The sequence below is a fragment of the Haemaphysalis longicornis genome, unplaced genomic scaffold (assembly GCF_048455015.1).
Source record: "Haemaphysalis longicornis isolate Haplotype H1 unplaced genomic scaffold, Haemaphysalis longicornis Haplotype H1 scaffold_7, whole genome shotgun sequence".
NCBI lineage: Eukaryota > Metazoa > Arthropoda > Arachnida > Ixodida > Ixodidae > Haemaphysalis > Haemaphysalis longicornis.
Window position 1 is genome coordinate 102944825 of NW_027526422.1, and position 25617 is coordinate 102970441.

The 25617-nt window shown below is 44.1% G+C and overlaps 1 protein-coding gene across 2 annotated transcripts; it reads left to right on the top strand.

Annotated features, from left to right (window-relative positions):
* The first annotated feature begins 35 nt into the window (after window positions 1–35).
* LOC144146675 (monocarboxylate transporter 9-like) lies at window positions 36–25617 on the top strand. Of its 2 annotated transcripts, XM_077678604.1 has the most exons (6): window positions 36–313; window positions 11958–12066; window positions 12778–13016; window positions 17126–17269; window positions 18539–19543; window positions 23956–25617. In XM_077678604.1, coding segments are annotated over exons 2-6 (1533 nt in total). In that variant the 5' UTR covers window positions 36–313; window positions 11958–12064; the 3' UTR covers window positions 24099–25617. The 2 variants fall into 2 exon arrangements, with proteins under 2 accessions (XP_077534730.1, XP_077534731.1); XM_077678605.1 differs by lacking the exon at window positions 11958–12066 and having other exon boundaries at window positions 23956–25616.

The following is a 25617-nucleotide window of genomic DNA, read 5'->3' on the forward strand; positions in this document are numbered from 1 at the left end:
TTGAAGCCACACCGAAAACAGCTGTTAAACTAGAACCTACTGGAAGGGACGTCCGTGTGTTGTCGGTGCCAGTCCATCAAGCTCACCCAGCTGTGGTCCTGCCGCCGGAATTCAACGATCCTCTACTTTTTCGCCCGGAGGCATATTCTACCTAGAAACACCGCGCGTCACAAACTGATTTTTGGCCTGCTTACTTGAAAGCCTGACAAAATTTAACCGCGAGACTAAAAGAAACGCCAACACCTGAAATGGTTTTTCATTAGGGCGAATCGACTTTAGGTGCTGGGATTGCTTCCTGCACACAGCCTCTCAGGTGAGTTCTCCTGGACTTCCTTATATCCACCCTTCCAACAAGTCGCGCTCGAACAGGTCTCCAGAAGGCAGATATCAGGCTTCCCCTGGTCGTAACATTTTCGCTGTTGGTGCACAAAAACTGTGCCTGTTAAGTTTAGCGTCTTAAAGTAACAATTTCTGTACCGTTGTTGTCAAGATTTTGTTTAGTTGTGGCTGCTTAATAGAAAAATTGAAAAAAGTGTGTGAGTCACTGCGCGATTGAAACTGAGTGGTCCAGAAGATATGGGCAGCCTGTATGTCAACTTCATTTCGAAACACACAAATTTAGCAAAGTGTCCCGCTTTACGGGTTTACTACTAAGGTGCATCACTCCTGGCTCAAATCAACCTAATCCCAATAAAGCCAACTGTCTTGTGTTTTGTAAACATTCTAACAATAAGAACTTTAAAGATAAAATCATTTTCCGGTGTCATAAACTTATCACTAGGTCAGTGGATTATTATGTGACCTGCCTCCGATGATTCGTTGCACAGCGAAAGCTGCAATTTTTTGTTTTGAATGCGAAGTCGTAATTCTTCTTCAACGCCAGCGACCACCTTACGGCCAATAATGATATTAAGATTGATGTCATTGCTCTTTAATATTTAGCACTGTGGGCACAGGAATCTTGCGTCGTGTGGATGCACTGGACAGCTAGCCCGCATCAATTATAATATTCGCCACAGAATACAGCATCCTCCATACATACCGAAATGGCTTTTAGTTTCGGGAACAAGAGGCATAGCTGATGTAAAGCCATGCAGGTAGTTTTGGTTGCTAAATACTACATTTCGCTCCTTGAAATAGTAACAAGTCCTGGCGTTTTCCGTTCAAGAACGGAATTATTTAGGATAACGCCTTATAAGTCTCATTGTAAGGTTCACCTCGAATAAACCCTGCGTCGACACGAATGATGCGAAAACACAAGTACATCAAGGAACATGATTAGCGTATCAAACGTATGCCGGCCGTGTTTGATGTGTATCTATAGATAACCGAAGCTACTTTTAGTGGTTTTTGCTTCACAGTAATGAGTTGGCGTTCAGATGTACTCAGGTGGTTTAGGGTGTTACAGGAAGAGTTAGGTCGGATTTGGGGGGAATACAAATAATTTGGATGAAATAAAGACTGAATATTGGTGATACTAATGTTTATAAAGGGAGAGTAATGAGGATTAAGATTAGTTAACCTAAATTACGGTGAACTACGATGCATGAAAGTATTTATGCGGTGTTAAGGTGGAATACTACAGGTTAAGGTGATTATAATGACGGAAGGTGCAATAGCACATCACGGAATATGATGATATTAAGGTGATTAAGTGGGTTTACATAATTAGGAGGAATTATAAATTATGGTGGTGCATTAGGGTGAATAATATAGATAATAAATATGATGAATTAGTGTGGATAACGACGAAATGGGATAGCTTACGGTGGAAATAATATGAAACATGGTAGATCAAAAATGGTTTAACGCTGCAGTAAGGGGGATAAGACACACTAAGGTGAATTACAATGACTTAGGATTGAATACCGTATAAGGAAATGAGATGGAGTACGGGGCTAAGGTGGATTAAGATGTTCAGGGGAATTAAGAAGTGTTGTGATCGATTAGGATGATCAACGATTATTGATTTATATGAATTAGGGTGAATCAGGACGAATAGGTATAGATTACCGCGGAAAATTGCGAATTCTGGTGGATATCGAAAATTCGTATAGTAAAAGACTGTTAATTCGAACTCGGTAAATTCGAACTTACGGTTAAGTCGAACTGACGCCCTGGTTCGGGCCCAGCCCTGTATAGTTCAATGGGGGGAAACTCCGGATAATCCGAACGCGTCGGAATCCAGAACGGCTAATTAGAACCGGGTTCCCTGGTTTCCATCGCTCCTGGCAGAAGAAGTCGGTCCAGAGTGATTACAAAGTGTTGCAAATACAAACCAAACCAAATTTTCTAGAGATGCCTGCAATGCAGCTTCGAGGCTGCGTATTGCAGCACGTCATTTCTCAAGAGATGAGAATTCTGACGCTGCGCTAGAGCTTTTCCGCAAGTTCGAAGCGGTTCACATGGAGTCGTGACAGAAGAAACGTAAGCAAATGCACATTACCGAACACTTTTATTTTTGTATTCTCGATCCTGCCTAGTAAACAAACTGTTTTGACATTACAGCTCACTGCTCACATGAATCCAATGTGAGTGCCTGTTTCGTGTGTACAACTGCTGATGCATTAATTTCGTTCTCTCTTCAAACTCCACGAACATTATCTTCGAAATCATCAGCTACAAACCTGTAGAAGCGCCTAATTCGCAATAGCCATTCCAGAAGTGGCTTTTTGTGTTCGGGTGAGACTAAGATGAATTAGAAGGTATACGGTAGATTAAAAGGTGGTGGTTAAACTTAACATCCTGTGATTTTAAAGCGTATCACTTTATTTAAGTGTTCAGCACAGTTTAAGTACTACATAGAAACTTCATACACAGAGCATATTGCTCGCGTAGAAAAAAAAATGCTTTCGTTCTCTCTTCATACTCCATGAACATATTCTACGAAATCATCAGCTACAAACCTGTAGAAGCGCCTAATTCGCAATAGCCATTCCAGAAGTGGCTTTTTGTGTTCGGGTGAGACTAGGATGAATTAGAAGGTATACGGTAGATTAAAAGGTGGTGGTTAAACTTAACATCCTGTGATTTTAAAGCGTATCACTTTATTTAAGTGTTCAGCACAGTTTAAGTACTACATAGAAACTTCAGACACAGAGCATATTGCTCGCGTAGAAAAAAAAATGCTGTATTTCTTTCTTTCGGGGCGCTGAACTCTTCCGCGGTGCAACGACCGGATTTGAGCAAGATATTTTTTAAGCATTCAAAACGCTGGCAGAAGGATCTGCTGGTCGTCCACGTTTACAGAGTAAAATGGCAATGATTTTTTTGTGACTTCTTCAGTAGCGACTGCTTATTTTTGTATATCTTTCATTTAAGACAATTCAATACAAATTGTCGTTGGTGACATGACTAAAAAAAAAGAAACAATGCCTGACGGGGCTTTTCCCCTAAAAAAAAATTGCGGCAAGGAGAGGTCACCGGTTAATCTGCCTGATCGACGTATCGCGCAACCCACCGGCCGCTATTTCACGTCCTTTTCATGGATGTTTGCGCCGACGGCAGGCAGGTGCAGCGTCGTCTGCGATGGTGCTGTTTGGAATGTTCAAAGCTAATTAACAACACACTTCATATGGCTACCAGTCATGTTCCAGTTTTTTAAGAATGGTAAACACAATAAAATACCATGGCTGGTGTGTCAACTTGTGGACTGTGTACATAAAAAAAAAGCCGTCGCATTGGAGGGCACGGCCTTCACCTTCACCCCGCGAAGAAAGTCTTGGGTACACTTAAAATATTTTCATTCCCTTAATGCTTTAAAGGCCAACTGCACTCAATTTTTCCCTCGGCCACATCGAATTGGAGTTTACAGCACGTACCCCCAAACCAATTGGGACATGACTGGTAGCCCTGTGAAATTCGCTGTTAATCAGTTCGAAGCGCTTAAAATAGCTCCGTCGCAGAGGACGCTGCATCTGCCGGCGCTACGCGCAAATAGCCATGAAGTGGAAGTGACACTACGGCCGGCCGGGTGCTTGACCATCCGGCCACCTTGACGAACCGGTGGAGCTCTGCTTGGCGCGTTTCTTCTATAGCTGCTGCGACAGAACAGCGGTTGCGCTCAGGTTTGCTCCGGCCCGCCTGCCTCTCGCTCACCAGCTCCGAAGTCACTTCAGCATGGCCACAATGGCCGCGGAATTAGCAATTTAGGTTTTGAAATTACCGATTTTTGATGATCATTTGTGCCGTGCATGTTGTATCTTGTTGCCATCGTAGGGAGACTATACGGAAAGAAGGATTTCAAAAGATCAGAATTTTGTGTGCAGCTGGCCCTTGAAGTCAAACAAGCGGAGATTGCTTAGCCTGGCTTAAGTTATTACGGATACCTTAAAAGAAATAAGTGGACAAACGGTGTCAGGCTGCATTCAATTCTACATCCTTGAGTCCTGCATTGGAAAATGCTTTTTCAGAATTGTGTTTACAGCGTAAACTATACACTGATGCTTCTGCGATTCGGATGTGTGTATAGCTGATGTTCAAAGAAATTTATTTCACTTCTGAGTACACACATAGAAGAAGTGAATGAATCACTCCAGTGTAGGGGCTTAGATGTTAGACGTGAATCACATATCAGAACGGATGTGCACTCATATTCAATAGAATCTGAAGTTAAATGTCGTGAGCTGATATAAGAAGTACCCTGCTGCTGTAGGTGTAATCGTTAGCGTATCGATATTTCTGAGAACTGAAAGATAACTAATTCTAAGTTTGTTTTACTTCCACATTTTCTGAACTATTTGCTGTACAAACATCAGTGAAAGGTAACCGAACGGTCAGGGGTAAGAAGCATGGCAAAACAGCAGACAAGAACTTATGTGCGTAATCAGCATCAAGGAGTTAGAAATGGAACAAAGAACGTACCATCAAAGGATTGAAATCTGGTGATATAGGGGGCGAGGAGTAGTGGAGTGTCGAGCAGATATCCAGAAGCACATTTTCAAACCAAGACAACAGGCAGATACTTGGCATCGGTTGCTTCACATTTATTTGCTGGAATCCCGTCATACGCTCAGTATATATATTTTTTGATATCCCGGAGATATACGTTTAATGTGGCATAAATGTGTTCTTATGGGGTCACGGCGTCAAAGCAATCCTACTAATTCGTAAATCCAGAAAAGGGAATCGCGTTGCCGAGTGTCTGTAGTGTGACGCATAATGTCGCTGGGGTCCAAAATATAGCACCGCTTAATCTTCAAGCAGAACGAGGTTTGTGGAAGCGCAAAGATTTTGTACACGTTTTTTAACAGCGAAGCTGTTGAGCAAATGGTTTGCGTGTGGTTTCCGCAGTTTAAAATACCAAGAAAATGCCAAATACTTGTGCACGCGTGCCTCGAGCGCACGTCCATCAAACTAAGCACACCACTTAGGGAAATTGGCCCATATTGGCCAAAAAGAACTCGAGCGTTCACCTTGAGCCTCGAGCGCACATTCGCCAAGCCAAGCATAGCACTTAGGAAGGTTGACCGACATTGGCCACAAAAAAACTCCAGCTTTCACCGTCTTGCCCCCTCGGCTGCAACCGTCTTAGTGACTAGGAGTCAAATGACTTACTGACCAGGCGGCGACTCTGGGGAGAAAAATAGCGCGACCTGCTCGAGCCAGAACGCATGACGGTGTACACGTTGCAATGGCGGTGCCTAAATTAGGTGTGCGCTTTCCGTTCGTTCGTTTCTGGAAGAAGACTCCTCCTCGCGTCGTCCATGATTTCAGCCGATTTGCTTCTTCTTTGCCGGTATAACAACAAAGATTGAGTAAAGATGGGTGCGGCAGCGAAGAAGGAGCAAATCGGCTGCAATAATAGAATTAAACGGTCGTGATGGTCCTGAAGGTTACAGCAGCTTCGCTACCTTGAAGTCGTACGGGGTAGTGTAATCTTCCTATACTTTCTATATGAATATGTGATACTCATCTACTGCTGCACCACGGAAAAGACTGCGGTATTCATAATAAAGTCCGTAGACCACAATACTATTGTCCAATTTTCGTCATTTTTTCACTCCGGGAAATGCATATAAGAATGAGAATATTTCAAAATGAAAAACTTATGGAAGAAGCAGGATAGTTCGCACAAACCATTAAACGAAACTCCGCAAAGTAAGAGCGAAACACCAAATTGCATTTTTAGAGCAACCAGTGAAGTCACTGGGACGAAGGCTTTGGGAAGCAGTTCCGGAGCACTGCTGTTCTCTCGGTCTGGTAGTAAACGGCATTTTTTCGATATGAAAGAAGAACCGCCTTTCAACGCCTAAAGTTGGGTTTTTTGTTTTAATGAGGCCCCGGGAAGCCCATGGCTTGTTATAATAATGCGCGAGCATTCTTCGACAAATACTCCAAAGATACGTACATGCGTCCGTCTTGTAGCGTGAGGCACAACGCGGTGCGTACATGTATAGGCCTGTATTCATTTTACGGCTTTCTTACAATTAAGGGCTCTTAAAGAAAAGACCCTAGGTTGTCAGCTCCCCAAGGCAAGCATACGTAGGTGTGTACTCCATATTTAATTCCCTGAACAGAAGCCGTAGGCACTAGCAATTCTAGCGCGAGAGCTTCTAGAAATTCTTCCACAGTGCCGTTAAACTGAAGTTTCACTTTTAAGTTTCCAAACCACTTGACTGCCTTTGTTGCTATGTGCACTCGATTAAAACACATTGCAGCGTAAAATACGGCTTCTATTCCTATCCCGTCCAAAGGCAACAGCGTTTTTGTCCCGAAGGCAAGCTATCAACATTAATATAATTCATTCATTGACTTCAATATTACGGAATAGCAAGGTGTTCAGATCAGATTTACTTGGATCTCGTTGCTTGTGAGGACATCAGTGATCACTGGAACAGCAATGCAGAGTGTACAAAATGTCTATAGGTACGGTACCGCAGACTGGGTAACCGATTCTCACAATTTTATACTATTGGATGGCGTCCGCCAGCGGCTCTACTGTTGACATTCCAGGGCCTTCCTTGCAGCCCATACGTTTGTTTTCATATACGATAACTACCCTGCTACCACTGATGGCTGGCTTACTGATGGTTAACCTACCGGTGATTTCAACCCGCGGATATTCGAATAATGGCTGACCCACGGGTTACATGGGGGGGGGGGGGGTTAAGTAAGATTAAGTAAATAAACAGTGAGGCCTCTTCCTTGTATTGCATCATGACCAAAGACACATCTACAACAGAAGCTGCGGCCCGGGCAAGATATTGTTATTCGTCGGATGCGATGGTGGTGGTTGCCACAGGCCATACCTGTGCCTAAACAACCGTGTTGTTTAGGCACAGGGGCAGGACAGAAAGGCAGATTATGGAAGCTTAGAAGAACAGCCGGGAGGGGTCGATGTGCGTGAGTCATCCTTCAGTAAGTCTGTAGGATGCAGAGTTGATGTTTCTGGGACGACACGTGCATTGATAGCATATTATAGGTTGTGTTTTTTATGTCGTGGGTAATTTTTTATTGATGATCTCTCTATAAGTCTTAATCCGTTGGAATATGTCGGTTGGTCGCCCTATATATATATCTGGTTCTTAATAAATGATACCAGTTGCTAGTAGCGCATCGTCCTGTGTATTTCTTGTCTTGATCAACGTCTTTCAGCGCCTGTTTTCAAGATGAATCAACACCAACTCGCCCAACTTTCCATCCTGTTAGACGATATGTTTTGAGCGGGGGTTACCACTTGTACGACTACAATCTAGTAAATACCGACTTATGCAGCTGTTGTTTGACAGGTATCTGTGCAAACGGACACTGCAGGACGCCGAATTTGCAGCAATTCAGCCGGTTGCGAAGTTACTGTAAATCATTTCACATTTCTCCAGTTTAACCTTGTCCAGCGCTTCGGAGTGCCCTTGAGGGACGGCGGTATAACAATTTTGACTGACTGGGGATATCTAGGATTCACCGAACCGACAACACAAAGGCATTATTAGCTTCTATCTCCTTAAACAAAACGGCGAGGTTAACCGTGTTCTTACCCGCATTTTTGGTCTCACCAGCGCAACGCCTTAGCCGTGGACGCAGTACCGTGGGCGTGCTCCGGAGTTTTAACAACACTGCTTTAATTGAAATCCCACCGCAACTTGCACTGGTACATTACGCTGAATAAAGCTGATAGCCTGTCAACGTTGTCTGAATCGGAAGACTTCCATAGGTTGGATGCGAAACCTGCCCCGCACATCAAGAGTTGTTGTTTCTTGGTGCCATTATATTTTTGTTTCTGTTTGAGGGGTAATTAGGATTTTCCTCAAATAACATCGTAGCGACTCTTAGAGTTCGGGGTACATGCACAAGTTAATAATGGATGTGTATCCGATCACTGCGCTGCAAATGACACACAAATACACTTGTCTTCCCCCCTGTGCCACTTTAATTCCTTTAGATATTCCCGCAATAAACACAGAGGAGGTTTCCTAATTTCAATTCAGTTTTCCCGCATTCCAGTGCTCGGGCTATCTGCTCAAACCGTTTGTTTCTATCAAACTAGGAACACTGCCAAGAGCTCCTCAAGCTTTTCCGCATCTGGCTGTCAGATGTTGTTTTCAATGAGCATTTTTTATTCGATATCTCAAATAAGAAGCACTAGGTTATTTTCAATTAGGGCAACACTGCGAGTGCCAATTGTGCATTGATATCCTGCCTGATATATACCCAATATTTTGTTTTTTTTTGCTCAATAATGTTGACAAGAGTGAAGTTAGTTGCCATACTAAGTGGTTCGGAAAGGCTTTTGCAATATAAGCTCCTCGTTCAGGAATTCCTTTTGTTCTTGGCTGGATGGCTGAATCGAAGGACACAGAGACAGAGATACACACGCATACAGATACATACATACATAAATACATACATACATACATACATACATACATACATACATACATACATACATACATACATACATACATACATACATACATACATACATACATACATACGTACATACATACATACATACATACATACACACATACATGCATACATACACCGAAACTTTCGAGTTTAAGTAGCCCAAGAAAGACTATCGTCGGGATAGAATGTGCCGCAGACGTTATAAACAAGTTTATTGCGTATAACGTTCATAAAATTCATTCCGTTATAGTTCCCTCATATGCTTTTCAGCCTAAGATGCGATGATAGGCACGTTGCTCTAGCAGCTGTTAGATACTTGAAGTACTCGTTCATAAGCTTCTCTAAGCTTAACGTTGTTAGGCGGATACATTTCATGTTCTAATTATGAATCTGCCAATAGATAAACTGAGTTTTCAGAAAATGTATGCATTTTTTTTCACATACTCCGCCATCTACCGAAAAATGTAATGCGTGGAAGCCTATTTTTTATGAACAGGTATAAAGCGTGTGTGCTTCCTGTTATCATCGTTGTAACAGCCATCGAAAATGTCGTGTTAAAGAATACATTGACTCGCCCTGCGTCGTATCAAGAAGCAACAAGTAATCTTCACTTATTGAGGGAGAATTTGATGTTAAAAGCACACAAACTACCTCCTTTAAATTCCTGCATCGCTGTGCAAATCCAATTCCCAGCCCGATTCTGTGTTCCCTCCTTCTCGCGCCTCGTGAAGAAAAAAGGAAAGAAATGTGGAGAGCGAGACCTCCTCCAGCTACGCTAAGCAAGTCTAAAGACAATATAAATTAAACAGAAAAAAAGGCAAGCAATTTCACGAAATGCCAAATTGAACATTGAGAAATATTCTGAAGTACGTAACACCAGGATATCAAAGGAAATTTTAAAAGAAAAACTAAACGCAAATGAACAGATAACGAAGCAGAGGAAAAAAAGTTCGGAAGTAAGTTCGCCACAAACGTTCGCGCAAAGCAGCAGTTTGATTCGCATGAAACACATATCTCGATAGATCGCTCACAAAATGTACACAAATTACAACCTAATGAAACGCCACTTGTAATCATGTATTCCCACGAACACATATAAACACAGGAAGAGAAAAACAAGTAATTTGCATCCCGGGATAATCACGTCAATTACATAACGTTACACGCCACTCACCAGATAGAAAATTATGCTCATAAAATAAAATATTCACACACAAACATAGGACAACCCTTACAAGGCATACCTCGAAAGTGAACAGATCACGTAGATTATTTACATGAACGGAACCAGCACAAAAGAGCGTCCCAGTTGTGGGATTTAAAAGATTACTATGAGTGTGAGTAGTACTTTCAAAGAAAGCACAAGTCAGAACTGAGACGGCATTATTCCTAACTCTGAGATACCCGGTCACACGTTGTGGCACTGACACTTTGCGGACACTGTATTGCAAAAATGCATTTCGTGGGTAACACGAAACTAGGTGCTACCCAGTTCAACTCGGTGTGCGGCATGTGCGGACGAAGATACAAAATAAAATGCTGAAAAAATGCCCTCCACAACGCCGACTCTATGTCAAGCTGGAAGGTAGGGGCTGTCAAGGCATGTAGAACAGGGCTCAGATGTAAAGAAATGAAGACAAAGGCACCACACCTCGTTAATTAATACAGAAATGGAATCGACGCGCTCCAGAGGAGTCTTCACGGCTGTCTAATTGTGCAAAGGGTTCCGAAGCTGTGGCAATTCTACTGGTGACGTCGAGGGCCAACCAAGTCTGACTGTAGCTGGCCGTTTTTGGGCGTTCAGTTTATTAGTGCGAAATCAAAGCTGCAGGCACACCACCCAGGTACCGACAATTTTGCTTGAGCTGCAGTTGGTGAAAGATACGTGGAAACCAGCCGTGGGCGGTTATTCGGTGAGTGAGGTTCTTGGAAGCCGCGAAACAGCCAGGAAGACCAATAACCCCGGGGGACCATTGATATAGTTCGGTATCGAAGTTGTTCGTACTCCGCGTCTCTTGCCAAACCAGGCGATTGACCTTGTCACCAAAGGCCACACATTGATTTTTGACAACCTTCAACGAACTTCCTCTCCTCTTGTCACAGCACTGCGGGTGACAGTATTGGCAAGCTCACTCCCCGACAGACCGGACTGAGCTGGCCCGTGGTATGTGGACACCGGCAGTAAGCTTGAAAGTAGGAACTGTTCTGTTTTCGGCTGTGAATGGTAGCGGACTGATTAATTGGGTTGTTAAGAGTCAATAAATGCGAAAGGCTGTCTTAATAAACACTGGCGGGAAAAGTAAGGATTGTCGTCTAAGAGGAACTCTTCGTGTGGTTGCATGGCAAATCCCTCGGCCTCAAACGAAGTTGTTGGACACACGAGACGGGACTGCTTCAACGAATACGCATGGTCTCTCTTATTTAAAATGACTAAGGCTGCTCCTGACGCAGTCGACTTATCTGATCCGTCTCTGAAGGCGATCGGAGTGGTAAAGTGCAGTGTGTGGTTTGCTTCCGTGCAAGTGAGAAGGCAGTAATGAAAACGAAGTCGTCGCGGAGGATGTCTGTCGACCTTAATGGGCAGGTGTACGTCGGAAGGATCCAACCATGCTGTGTTGATGGTAACTGGTTGCTGGTGACGAAACAATAAACTGATGGGCACTGCGATGTCCGTGAGGGTGCTGGTTCGTGTCCTAATATAAACTGTGGTGACGGTGCATAACGAGGATCTGGGTGATGAGCGTACCCGTGCTTTCGGTAGATGGTGTTTGTGGATGTGCCACCATGTAAGCGCTGCGTATGAGACTGAGGGAAGGGCTGCAAGATGGTGTAACTGAAGGGAATGAGATCAACTCATTATTGAATGCATGTGGAAAAACCGTGTAAGGAAATTTGCCATCTTGTCATCTATGAATAATAAGTGGTTTGTGTGTCCACGAATGTCCACGAATGTTCGGTTACTGCCGAAACTCGCTCCGAGGAGTTTCATTTCCGTCGCGTGCTTGAGAACTCCACCGTTAAGCTTGAGAGTAGGTTGCCTAATTGCCCCGCTTCACCCCTAAACACATGAAGGCAGGGGCATTTAGCGGAATTAAATTTTAATTTTGCAGGTCCAGCCCAAGCTGCTATCTCAGAAAGAGCTACGTCAGAAGTCGCCTCTAATTGCCGACGCGTACGAGCATGACTAAATATCAAGGTGTCGCCCGCATAGGCTTGCATGTAAGTGTTTAGAGGCATAGGACGGTAATGCATAACATACACATACACGTTCAACAAAACGTGGCTTATAAGGCAGCCCTGAGGAGACAGTTTTGAAGTTGCTGAGGTGTGCATCCAGAAAATGTGTCAAGCCAGACTGTGTGACCCTCTAGAAACGATTACAAAACTTTGTAAGTGTTGCAGGGCCACAACTCTAGACGCGTACAGTCATAGAGAAGTAAAAAATAGAGGACAGCACATATCGCCGTTGTTCATCCAGTTCCTAGCTAGGCTCGGTCGACGCAATACCCCAGGTATAAGCCAAATAGAAGACCTTCCAGCACAGTACCACACAGTCACACAGTATCCTGTTTACAGCGAGCCTCGCCAGTGCTCTACCTTCCATAAAGGTGCTCCACCGCCTGCAGTTGCACGCTGTGTCACCGCCGGCAATGCCAACTGGCGTATTCCCGGATACATATAAAAAGCGACTGCATTGTTCCACATGTGGCGCATGAGAAGGCAGAGTGTTTCTGCTCTATATTTTTTGCACCGCGTGAGGGCGCATAAAGTAACAGAAACACAGTCACAATTGTACTCTACAGTTTTCAAACTCTCCAATGTTCGTCTCCATAATTGGGGATATATTTACCAAATAAAATTTTTGCTATTTCCTACGCTAAGACTAAAAAGTCTTTCCGAAAATAAAAAGCATAATTGTTCCATTTCCAGGACCGAAATCATGGCTTCATCCAGAAATTCCCCAGCAGATAACAGCATGCGTCCTATCACGGAATTGGTTGATCGCTGTTGGACGGTGCCAGTTGTAGCGGCCTGCTCAACGCTCGTGCTGTCAATGCCAGAAACAAACAGCGGCCTTTTCTACGTACTCTTCATGGAGAAGTTTGGCGTCAACAGAGAGGCAGCGTCTTGGCCGAAGTCTATCAACTCGGCTGCTAAGCATTTCATGGGTAAGTGACGGTCATTCTAATGATTTCATTAGCGCGGCTCCCAGAAGAGAAGAGAAAGTCGAAAATAAAGAAACCATCCCTGAGACATAATGATGAAATCTAACAGTACATTCCCCAGCCGTATAAAATGTTATTTACGAATCCAAAATATCTTCCTATACCCATTTGTAAAGTTGTGAAGTTTGACATGAAGAGAAAGCAAACACATATGGAGCAGCGCTGTAGGCCATAAGTATACGCGATCACCTGAAGTACAAAACGGTCGTTGTTACAGAACAATGTGCTTACCCACTTTCGCCCCGTTAACAATAAATGTCTTTTGTAGAAGCAAGAATGATTTTCTTGCGCAGTAGTAGTAGTAGTAGTAGTAGTAGTAGTGGTAGAAGTAGTAGTAGTAGTAGTAACAGTTATAACAATTTATTGACATTATGTGAAGAATTGGGGTTGCGTTCAGCGCCTTCGGTACAGAGGCCGCGAACACGTGCTGCTTAAAGAGTTCTAAACACGAGCTCTTGCTGCTTCTCTGTTGATAATTGGATGACGTTTGTCTGCCAGTTTCCAAAACCTTGCAGCTGCAGTTTGAACAGAAACGGCTCGTGGCGCCTACAGGCTAACAGGAAATCCGAAAGGAGCGTCGACGACTCGCCCGCTTGAATAACACCGGTTCGAGAAATACAAAACCCGCAGACTTCAAATATCGCGTTAGAGCTGTGCCTGTTTTGTTCTATTCTGTAGCTTCAGTACTCTTGTTAATATGTTGCGGTCCGAAAAGTGTTGAAACAGCCATTTTCGCGACTTTTTCCACGGGTAGAGCAAAAGGCTCAAGAAGATGGCCCCATGTGGTATTCAGAAGAATGTTAAAGAAACCTGTTGCGATGTATAGCGGCTCTGGTGTTTGAAGAGAAAATATTGATTCCTAAAGTTTGCTATGCGCGAAAACATTTGATAAGGCGGCCTTGTTGACTTAGGAATCAATTGGTAGCAGTGAATTACTCGTAAGCGTCTGACCGAAGTTGTAAACGTATTTGATTTGCTTTTCATCGTTGGGTTTAAAGGGACACTGAAGTTATATGTAAACATTGCGGGATTACTTTCGCAAATTGTAGTCCGGAGTCCCCAGGCCATGTTTCGACCACCCTGGGCGTGTTTACGCGATTTTATTTAGTAGAAAAATTTATTCGAAAATGCTGTCCTCCTCTGTGCACCCTCGCCCATTTACTGTGGCGTCTTCGTGTGACGTCGGGAGGAGATGAGCTAGCAATTGGCTGCGCTACTGCTCGGCTCCCCGGCCTTCAGACAGAGTCAGTCGGCCCAGCGTTTCGTCCGCCGGTCGCCGATGGGTCGTCGCAATTCGTTCGCTCAGTTGAACCGACGCTAGGACATGTTTGTGAATGGAAGAATGTGCCTTTATTTACTTCGTTAGTTTGTACACTGTATCTTGCTCCAAGTCAAGGTCGCTTTACATAAGCGCTGCACAAGCACACATGCGACGCTTCGCTAACTGGTACGCCAGTAGGAAAATATAAGACCTCTTGAAGGCGGGAGAACAGTCAGTGAAGTTAATATAGGTACTAAGGAAATAAAATCAACTGATACTTTTCCTGTAAAGCGTAAAACAGGGTGCGGGATGCCCTTTCTTTCGCTCGGAGAACAAGCACAGCGGTAAGCAGCAGTACTACGCATCTGGGAACGCTCTTCTGTCTAAAAATGCCATTGCTAGACGTGAGATATTCTGGAAACGTGGGGGACGCTTACTGCACGAGCCCAAAACAACAAATAGTCACCTAAGCTGCTTGAAATGCTAAAAATAAATAAAAGGGTAAACTGGTTATGCATTATAACCTTATATTTCCAAGGTCGGCAGCGCTCGCCCGTGCCCGAGTGGTCTGGAGCGCTAGGTATGTCATTGCAAGTGTTTTGCAAGAAACGAGTTCGAATCTTCGCGGGTACGTCTTTTTTTTTAAAGTTACCTTCTTTGTTTTCCGCCGATATTTTCTGAGCTGAGTTCACCTTTTTTTTGGCCGCAACGTTCATTGCTCCACGAACTAGTTCACAGAACACGCGCAGGCTGACACTGGCGCGCTAGCGAGTTCTCGTTGGCGTGCTGTTGCCACAAGCGCCGACTGCTTGCGGGAAGTGGCACAGGCTAGAATCAACAGACCCTTTGCCTGGTGCGAACACGCTTTTCACAATACAGGCATAAGTGAGGCAAGCTCCAAATATGGGGGAAAAGCGCTTGGCATTTGAGCGTCTCCGGTGACGCAGAGGGCGTTCATCCACTGCGTAGGCCTCGGCTAGTGATCGGTACGATTCCAAGCCCCTTGGAGGCTTATCTTTTGCATTTTACAGCCGACAACATGGCAGAAGCGCGGGATGACGATTACTGAGGTATTGAGATTGCCCATCCAACGATGCCGTCGGATGTCAAGCACGTTGTTTTACAGAACCGATACCAAAACTTGTTTGGGTGTAAACCAAGGGCATTGTCCAATCACGGTGCGTCTCCTCCCATCGTCACAGCCTTTAGTTGGTGCGGCCGCCGCAAACCGCGCATGGTAGTTTTTCTTCTTTCGCGCTTTGTAAAATAATTACCGACTTGTAAACCGGATAAACGATGAAAAGTGTGTTAATTTGAGCCAGTCTAGGCAGAGCAAGCCAAAACGGGAGCTTGACAAATTCACTTCAGTGTCCCTTTAAGTCCCCGAAGCAACACCCGCGCTATCAAGAGCGGTGCAGTGGACTGCCCCACGGGTATAATTATGACCTCCTGAGAACATTTAATGGGCCCCGAAATCTCCACACAGGATCTCATATTTGTCAGAAGGAACGAAAATTCATAGTCAAAAATGTTCATGCTTTCACAGACGACACAGACTTGAAACGAATATCTGGAGGGATCATCTAAAGTCTGGCCTATTATTAGGAAATGCACTCAGATCCCAGCTTTACCTTGCCACCCACTTTTTTCTAAACACGTCTGCTCAGTTCACGATTTTTTTTGGTAAGCTCCTCCTTGCTTCAAACGTTTTAAGGGTGAAGTTTTTAAATTTAGTTTTGACACTTCTGTGTCTATTCTAGAACATCGATATGCTATGACATTTATATCGTATGTCAAAACCAGTTGTATATATTAACAGGCATAATACTGCTTGCGATATCAAGAAAAGCACCTAATGTACTCGAAATAATCCTCTCTGATTGGTGTTTAGAGGGGGCAAACCCCTGTAAAACAGCTTTGACACATTCGCATGGTATCCCCGTATCATCAAAAATCAGTCCATATCTGACCGAACCTGCCCTAAAACAAACATATCCTGATAAAATATTTTTCCACTTTCACTTTTTCAGGGGTGTAATTTTAAAAAATTTCAGACGTATATATCTCCTGCAGCAGAGCAGAAATGTACCCCACAAAGTTTGTCTCAAGAAGTGGCAGGTTGGCTGGGCATTGGTGCCAGCGGGAGTAATTTCTAAAGCTCTCTTGCGCCTTTGAGCAGCTTCAAAGAAACACATTAGTAAAATATCTTATGGCATCGGTATGGGCACCGGTTGTCGAAAAGGTTTAATATCTTTACCGTTAGTAAAGTGGCATTGTGGCGCATTGGGAACGACTTAGAAGAGGCGGATTTGTGTAATAAAACATCGACTCTTCATATTTGTGGCACGGACTGTGATGAAACTCCTCTTCATAGAGTTGTCTTTTGAGCAGTGTAAGGCTATACATTTTGCTTGCGCATATTTCAATAAACATGTGTTCCAGCCTGTATCTGTGTTTTTGCCAGAACATGCCCGCCATTGGAGTACACTTATTGATAACTGGCGGGACACCTTAATCGTTGACATTTCCACGGTGAAATATTTGATGAAGAAAACCGAATAACAACCGGATTTGCGTCATATCCATTATTATAGCAGACTCGGGCATTTCCGAGTACAACCGCTATACCAATATTATCGCTTTTCAGTAGCCCCACGTTCTGCCATAAAGAATAAAGAACTTAGCATAAACAGGACACATTAGCATGTGTCCAGCAAATGAGCATAATCTTTGTTGTCGTGTCTGAGGGTACTAGACGAAAATATCTTATTTTCTCTAATTTATTTTAAAGGATTTGTGATCGCCGCCGCCCAGGAAAAAGTTTCCATCTATACATTTATCCTCCTCGGAGCCTTGTTGGCCCCTGCAGCAGTTGTCGCTTCTTCCTTTGTTCCCAGCATGCAGTGGATGACACTTACATTCGGATTCTTCTATGGTAAGCTGAAATGTTCATGCCAGTTGGTATAAGCAAATACCGATGTGTTAAAAGCGTGGCAACGTGAAGTTTTGTTAGTGTTCTCGCTGCAATCACAAATGATCAGGAATTGGAATAAAGAGACTTCTTATCTTTACCCACCATTTTATATCATGACTATAAAGCTACAGTACACCTTTAACCGCTGTCTTGGCCATAAACCTAACACCATTATAAATAAGATAATTTCTACTCAGCCGGGGGTGACAAAATTGGCAACCGAAATGTACTGCAACAGACAAAGCTCGCACTTTTAGATGCCACTGCATCTCATTCACTCGCCTTATCTCTCCATACGGCGTTGTTGTTGTCCGTCCACACCCCTCGCCCATTCTCCTCGCCGCGCGAGATGCGCTCTCCGCCGCTCCCCCCTCTCCTCTCCGATAGCGAACACTCTCAAGCGAGGGGCATTGGATTCGGCTCGATTGAATTGGCTTGGCTTGGCTTGGCTTAGCTTGGATTGGATTAAAGTGGATTGTGTTGGATTGTGTTGCGTCATAGCCACGCCACGTTGCGTCATAGCCGCGGCAGGGGTTCTTGGCACGTTTCACTCGATGGGAGAATCAACCTAACGGAAACAACAACGAAACCCCCTATGCGTCGCATCTACACAGGGGTTCCCGCGAGGAAAGGTGGGAGAAATTTTGGAATCATACCCGAATGCTATGTTTCTGGAAGACACAAGATAAGTAAACGCCACCAATGTGTACTAGATTTTGGAGGGCTTTTCCAAGCAGATTATCATACAGGCATTCTTAGTAGCTTTTCTAACCGTACGGCAATTACATTTAAATTTTAACAATAATGCGTTGAAATAACCACGCGAACACGTCAACTAAACAACCAATATGGATACCGATGACCAGGACGCAACAAGATCAGTGGTTTGGCATGTTGGTGCATAAAACAACAAAACCTCATATTAAAACGCATAGCGTCCCATTGCCTCATCTGCGCTCTTCATTCGCGCTGTTTCATTTCACAAACATCTGCCATGCGCGATGAATTTAGCATATAATAATAAATATTTCTGGAGTCAGAATAACACAGAAAAGAAAAAAAGTTTTCTTAAACTGCTTTTCGACAAAAACCTACGCACAGATCTTTCCCATTGATTTTTATTCCGTATCAAGAACATTCTTCGCTCTAGAAAAACACTCGCCCCCTAAATCATGTGGGGTAATGCAAATGATGCATCATTACTAATATTAACTCTATCCATTTTTGCAGGTGTAGCCCTGGGAACGCTTTTGATCGCCACGTCTATCTACATCGTTTCTTATTTCGACGAGTACAGAGGCGTTGCTACAGGCATCAAATTTCTTGGCGTCTCACTCTCCGGCGTCGTGGGCCCATCATTGTTGACATTACTTGCCGACACGTACGGACTGCAAGGAACGCTACTTTTGGCTGGTGGCATCACCCTTCACCTAATCCCCCTCACCCTTCTACTAAAAAATCCGCGTCCCGTTCGTGTTTTTTGCGGTGTGTCTTGTAAACTGGTCAATAATTCAAAAGATACAACAATCACATCCTCCAGAGAAAGTCCAGAAGCGAATGAAAGCCATTCTCCATGTGAACACAACAGGTTGACAAAAGGTCTTCATGGATGTGACAACAAATACGGCAACGTTGTCATACCCGCTTCTCGTGCCGACCACGTCGACACAAAGAAAAACACTATAGAGATGAAGTCAGATGGTCCAGTACTTTTTGAAAGCGCAACACCTGTTGAAGAGCCGAGGCAGGAGAGAAGTACCTTCTTTTCAAGGCACCTAAGCGTTTTATCGAAACCTGTTTTTTATGTCCTATTATTTCCCATGATAGCAGCCGATTTCACTCTACCGTTACTGGCTTCCACCATTGTAGACTATGCCGGTGACAAAGGAGTGCCACTTAACAGTGCGGCGCAGTTGGTCACTTGTCTCTGCCTGGGTGGATTTTGCGGGCGGCTGGTAATACCACTTCTATCTGACAAAGTGTCCGGCGGTCGTTGCCCCATTGCGGCCTTGAGTTTCGCGTTGTTGGCGGTGTGCTTCATAGTAATGCCTCATGCCATTTTATTTGCTGCTGTCGCCGCTGTCACCTTCATCGCTGGTATTCAACAAGGCTACCTGGCCACCCTCAAGCCCGTCCTGGTCGCTGACTATTTGGGCGTGCAGCGAGTCGCCATGTCTTGGGGCCTAATGGGCGTTGCTGCACTTCCGCTGACATTCTGCGAACCGGCAATTGTTGGTGAGAATTTGGTGATAATTGTGCTCACTTTATTACCAGCTCAGAATGTTGGCCGAATACACGTACAGCTCAAACTTAACGCATATTGAGGCATCGTCAAAAAAGCTCTGCCTTAAACGCCTTTTGAATGTATAAAACACCAGAAAGAGCACATTTTTTGGGTAGACGTGTATCACACTAAAAGAAACAAAATTCCGCCTTGACACAAGGAATGTACGTTAGAGAATATTCAGTTTACGTTACCGTATGAACTGGCGAGGGTTACCAAAGTGGAATAGTATGGAGATAGACAACAAAGCAACCAGCGTTCCTGTCAAAGCTATGTGGCCTATGCGTCAATCTACAAACTCCGCAGTTGGTGGGTTCCCAACCTATCTAAATCTTCTCGGGTTTATTAAACGTGATGGAGGTTCCCTAGTGTGGCACCGGCAGTTATTGCAGCATCAGCTATATGGAACGTTATTAAGAGCGTCTCCTCGCGGCTGATCTCGAATATATTGCTACGAAAAGAGGTGCCCGCTATTTTCTGTTTTATAGCAGTAGAACTGTACATACGTCGACGAGACACGGAAAAAAAGTTCCACTAAGAATTTAAAGGGCCGGTCATTGGTACTAGGAGTTCTTGAAGCGATTATTAATCAAGACAAAACAGTTTCCCCTTCCGGAGACTCGTCAAGTAATTGATTGGGAAACAATTTTACGCGAGACGTAATAAAGACATCAAAGTGAAGATACTGCGCCTTCCATTCCTCACAATTATACAAGGTGAAACATCTGCATACATCGCGTGACACTTATTGAATGTACTTCCGTATGAAGCTGAAGCGGGGCAAAATGTAACAAGAATTCGAATTACACGAGGCCTTTTTTTATTTCACTCGATATCATAACAACATCAATACAGGAACTTTCCTTTGGGGACCCGCCGCGGTGGCTCAGTGGCTAAGGCGTTGCGCTGCTGAGCACGAGGTCGCGGGATCGATTCCCGGCTGCGGCGGCCGCTTTTCTGATGGAGGCGAAAAGCAAAAACGCCCATGTGTACGAGGCTTCCGCGCACGTTAAAGATCCCCAGGTGGCCAAAGTTAATCCGGAGCCCTCCACTACGGCGCCCGTCATCGCCTGCGTTGCGTCGGCGCGTTAAACCCTACAATCAATCAACTTTTTTTGGGGTACAAAATAAGTGCAACACAAATATTGCGATATTGCGACTTTTGCAAATTATTTTAAAAAATATAGACTGCACCAAATGCCACATTTTCCCCTACCCTGCGGGGCAAAATGAGATGCTACGTGGAGCAAAACGAGCCAGTGTGAAAAAATTTCTACCCAGCAGTTCTTGCAGTAGAATCACATAAACTTCACTGCTTGCGACCACACTTAGTCTTCAGGAGACCAGCCTTTGCAATCCGCGCACTGAATCTACACAGGACACGACGCTGTGCTGCTTCAAAAGTCCTTGCACACCGTACACCCCCAGTCCTTCCATGTGCTATTGTTGTCCTTTTTTGAACGCTTGCACTTCATGGGCTTATTCAACGAATTAAGGCTGAATATGTTCTCATGCATCTTATTACCTCTTTTTGCCGGCTTTAATGCGGAATTGCATGGGCGTTTCGTAGCTTTCAAGTTGCCCAACCTGGTCTTGTTAGGCAATTACCTTAAAATTGGACTAAATTCGAATTCTCTAGCCCTTGTTTATTATTATTTCGGTATTGCAGAAATGTGATTAAAACTAGCCCCTATCGCAGTCGTTTTCTATTCTTTTTGTTGATACTCGATGAAACTATGTTGTTGTTTATGTCTACAACTTTCTCCACATCCTCTTCTTCACAGGCACACGACGGCATGTCGAACTCGGGGTCATCTAAAATAGCGCGTAAAAATGGTCAAGCATCACACCTTCGAATTCCAGCAGTAGTGTTGCGGATGTTGCCGGATCTTTCAAACGCCTTTTCCACTAATCGGCCAGTGCAGCCAATGTGATTGACTTGATACGACACTTCTTAAGCCCATTCAATGCCTTTATGTTGCGTTTTGCCCCTCAAAGAGGCCTGAATTCAAACCAATTTCCACTTTGGCCCATGGCGCCAAATGAAGTAAACTTTTCGTGGAATTTAGCCAATAGTATACAGTAACCACATAAATACTTACGTTGTTGTACTGACAGCGGAGCACCTTCGTGAACGGATCCGAATGTTTTGCCGAGCAGAATTTCGCCCCTTTTTGGCGGGGCGCGAACACACTGAGATCATCCACGCAATTTTTCTCGCGCAATCACTAACGTTTACACCAAAAACGTGGACAACTACAGGCACCTATTTCTAAAATAGAGAAACAAAGAACAGATTCTTTTTGTATTAGATATAAAGGGCGGCAAATTCAAAATGTCTCGTTTTGCCCCGCGTCTCGTTTTGCCCCACCTTACCCGAACAATAAAGGGAATGTGTAGCGGGAGATACTGCTGATAGTTGCTGAGGTAACGAGGCGAAAATGGGCCTCCCTGGTGTCCGAGTTGTACAGGTATGGGACGCGGTATCACATGGTCGTGGGTAAGAGTCACGCTCTGGAGCGTGTGTTTCCCGACTATGTTTTTTTATCCCAAAGTATATATCCTGTTTTGACGAAGACATGACGACATATTTACCCTAAATGCTGTCTGAGGTTCTTGAGTGCTCGCTTTTCTTTGTCGGTTAATTCAACGTGCTTCTTATTTCAAAAATCTCATTTACTATCTGCATACCAAGGTCACATCCCTTTAAGTTGAATGCTGCCTGCCCACCTGCATTAAGTCCTGCGTGAGAATGCTGACGAATATGATCGTCCTGAATCGATTGTGGAAACAGATTCATGGCACCAAGCGCATTCAGACATCTTAGTTTTGTTTTAGAAAAGCATCTGCACACAGGACAAACTGCTTTAACTAAATTAGGTGGTAGCTAGACAAGCTTTGTAAAATTCCTCTACTTTATTTTGGCCCTTGACTGCTAGAGTGTCTTTCACAACATTATAAAATAATACCAATGGCTTACCTCATCGCAACAGCAGAGAAACCTATACCAGGCACTTATGCAGGCGGAATGCGCGAAAACGCGGTCTGAGGTATTATTATTTTTGTATATCACCCGCAGTTTTGGAACACTCGGAGCCACATGCAAACAGAACATTCCGGCGAATACGCGCAGAAACATTGCCACCGTAAACTGCCTTATAGCTTCATCCGCTATGAAGAGAGGCCCATATGTTCCCACGGCTGGGTTAAATACGCGCCATTAGATTGTTTCAAAGGGAGATTGACAGTAATTCTGGGAGTGAATGTTATTAGCCAGCTCTTATAGCTCTAACGGAACAGGCCTGGGACCGCCGCGCAACAAGGAACAATGGCGTGAATTCTGCCTCTCTCCTCGTTGCAAAGAAAGGAAGCTGACCTAGCCGACTGTCTTCGACTTTTGGCACACACTCGATATCTCACTTCACACCCGCGAATCGGAGAGTGGCGACCTACGCTGGTAGTGTTCAAGAAGTCATACACGTACCGAATAGATACGGTGCGAATTTATTGTACCCGTATCAGTTTGTAACCGTAGAATGATTTCTTGAAGACCATGGTCCTTCTTTGGCTACTTCAACGCAAAACGTCTGGTCTGCATGTCTCTCTGTCTGCCTGTCTATCCCTGATTCAACCAATCTGTCAAAAGTCAAAAGAATCCTTCAACAACGCTTCTATATAGGCAAAACATTTTTAAATCACTAAATCTGGTAGTAATAATCACATTTCCCAACATTTTTCAGCAAACAGAAAATATTAGATATATTACGTAAGACATCAATAAATAGGAAGTATTTTTATTGTTCCTCAATTAGGAATAAATGGCTACTTCATGTTCCCGGAGCAAATAAAAATACACCGAGAAAAAATATTTTAACCAAAACTACAAAAAGTTCTCGCGACGCCTCTCGTTGCTGGGTTCCAAGTTCATAAGTTACAAAAGGTTCGAGTAAATTGTGGGCGCAATAGAGCGCGACAAAGTTGAATTGACTTGCGTAAACCTTCACCCACTGCGTTTATCATGGGAAGGGCGAAACGGTAACCGCAAGAGCGTGAGAGGTGGACAGGAAAGAGAACAGAGGGATTCACGTGTCAGGGACGGCAGAACACTGTTGTCTTTTGGCGACTGCTCCGGAGCTTTGAGCATATACGCGCTTAATTTTTGTTATCACGGTGCATATTTCCTACATAATTCACACAGTCCTCACAAGGTGGACACACAAGGCAGTCGATTCCTGCCAGCATAGCTTAACTTGTGGTTGTACACTGTGGCTTTGCGAATCTGCCCTTTGCCTTAATAGACTTATCATAGACATGGTGTATTTATTCTAAATGGCGAATTACATAATATTTTGTATGTGTGCAGGAGTGTTCCGTGACACCGGTGGTTCGTACGACAACCTCTACCGGCTTTGTGGCGGGGTGAACCTTTTTGCCTGCCTTCTTCTTTCGGTACAAGCCTGCTGGGACACGAAAAGCAAAACAACAGCTGCAGAAGAAAATACTTGACTCTTTATGGACATATTTCAGTGACGGCCCAGGATCAATTTTATTCTATCGCAATGCTTTCCCGCCAACATTCTTGAAGGTTTGTTCTAGGCGCAAGAAAAACAAATCCTCAGTAGTCACTACTCAGTACTTGGTGATGAAGGTAGTCTCATAACACAACTACGTTTTTTTTGTTTCGTAAGCTATGGTTCCTTGGGACCACAAGGTGCGAAGTGTTCTCGACGCTGGACTGCTCTCGCATTGTAGCCTTTCTTAGGGGGCGTTTTCAACAATGGGTAATAAATTGCTACACAGCCACACAGATAATAGGTTTTGCTTGATTAGGCTCGCCTGAATAAAATAAACTCGAAGGATGCTTTATCACTTCTCAATTTGTCTGTAGCAAATGCCATGAAGCTGTAGGAGAAAAGGGTGTTGGCGGCCGGAGGCACGTTGAAGGTCTATTCCTGTTTTACATGGTAGACTGGTGGGCTCCTTGGGAAAGCGGTATAACTCGTGCATGACAAAGAGAGTAGACCCACGGCTCATACTACTCTCACATGGCCACATTCTATAGAATATTGTGCATTTCGAGACAGCATAGAGGGGCTCAATGTATGAGGGTCAAAGTAAAACAGAAATCAATGGTAGAACGGGTAAAGGTAATGTGCACGGTAAATTTTCTAAAATGTCAGATTACGTGCTGAAATTAACGAGTGTCGAATGTGGCAGGACAGACATCGAGGGGGCAGTGATTGGCTGCGCCATTTACAGAGGTTCTCTGGGGTAATACGGCTAGCCCAGGCAAAGTATTCATGTAACTCTGGGCTGAGCTTTGAAGGGTGGTAGGGTGGATTGGAAGCCGGTTGGGTAGATAAACTTGAGGTGGTCTTTGTTTTCCTGTAAAGTATAGTCTCCTCCGCGGCCGGTATCCAGCCAGGAGAAGGCGTAGTGTAGTCAGGAAATAACGCAGTTATAGGGACACGCACAGTTATAACGCAAACGCAAGCTGTTGCCTCAATGGGATGACAGGCTCCCCAGTAATGAATTCTGGTGTCCAGACAACCAGTAGATGCGAAGGTAAATTCCACCAGATTTCAGGATGAACATCTGATTTTTTGGCAATGGGCTACGCTAATATGCTGTTTTTGGAACTTGGTATGTGTAAAGGAGGACTATATATATGCGAATACAAGTCCAGCTATAAGAAGCTACCTATGAAAATTTGTTCCATTTGACCAATCAAGCATCATGCATTGATCTGTTTGGAAATCCTCGTGCCTGATTTGTTTGTATGCGGGCGAGCATGAATAGATGCATAGTTTTTAATTATCGCAGCCCTTCACATCCAAGTTTGACAGTCAGAACCGGTGTCTTCACGAGTTTTAATTTACGTTTCGTAGACATCTCCAAATATGTTGCTTCCTTCGCCCTTTTGCCCATCAATAACAAAAAAATGGCACCAATCCAGGCTGTGAATGTGTCTGGAAAGCAAACCTTAAACGACAGCCACAATTGCCCATGCGACGTCACTTCAACT

What these genes read in the sequence shown, in the direction of transcription:
- LOC144146675 (XM_077678604.1), top strand. An exon ending in TACATTCGGATTCTTCTATG is followed by an intron (nt 17,270 to 18,538) that starts GTAAGCTGAAAT and finishes CCATTTTTGCAG; the next exon opens with GTGTAGCCCTGGGAACGCTT. An exon ending in CTGCGAACCGGCAATTGTTG is followed by an intron (nt 19,544 to 23,955) that starts GTGAGAATTTGG and finishes GTATGTGTGCAG; the next exon opens with GAGTGTTCCGTGACACCGGT.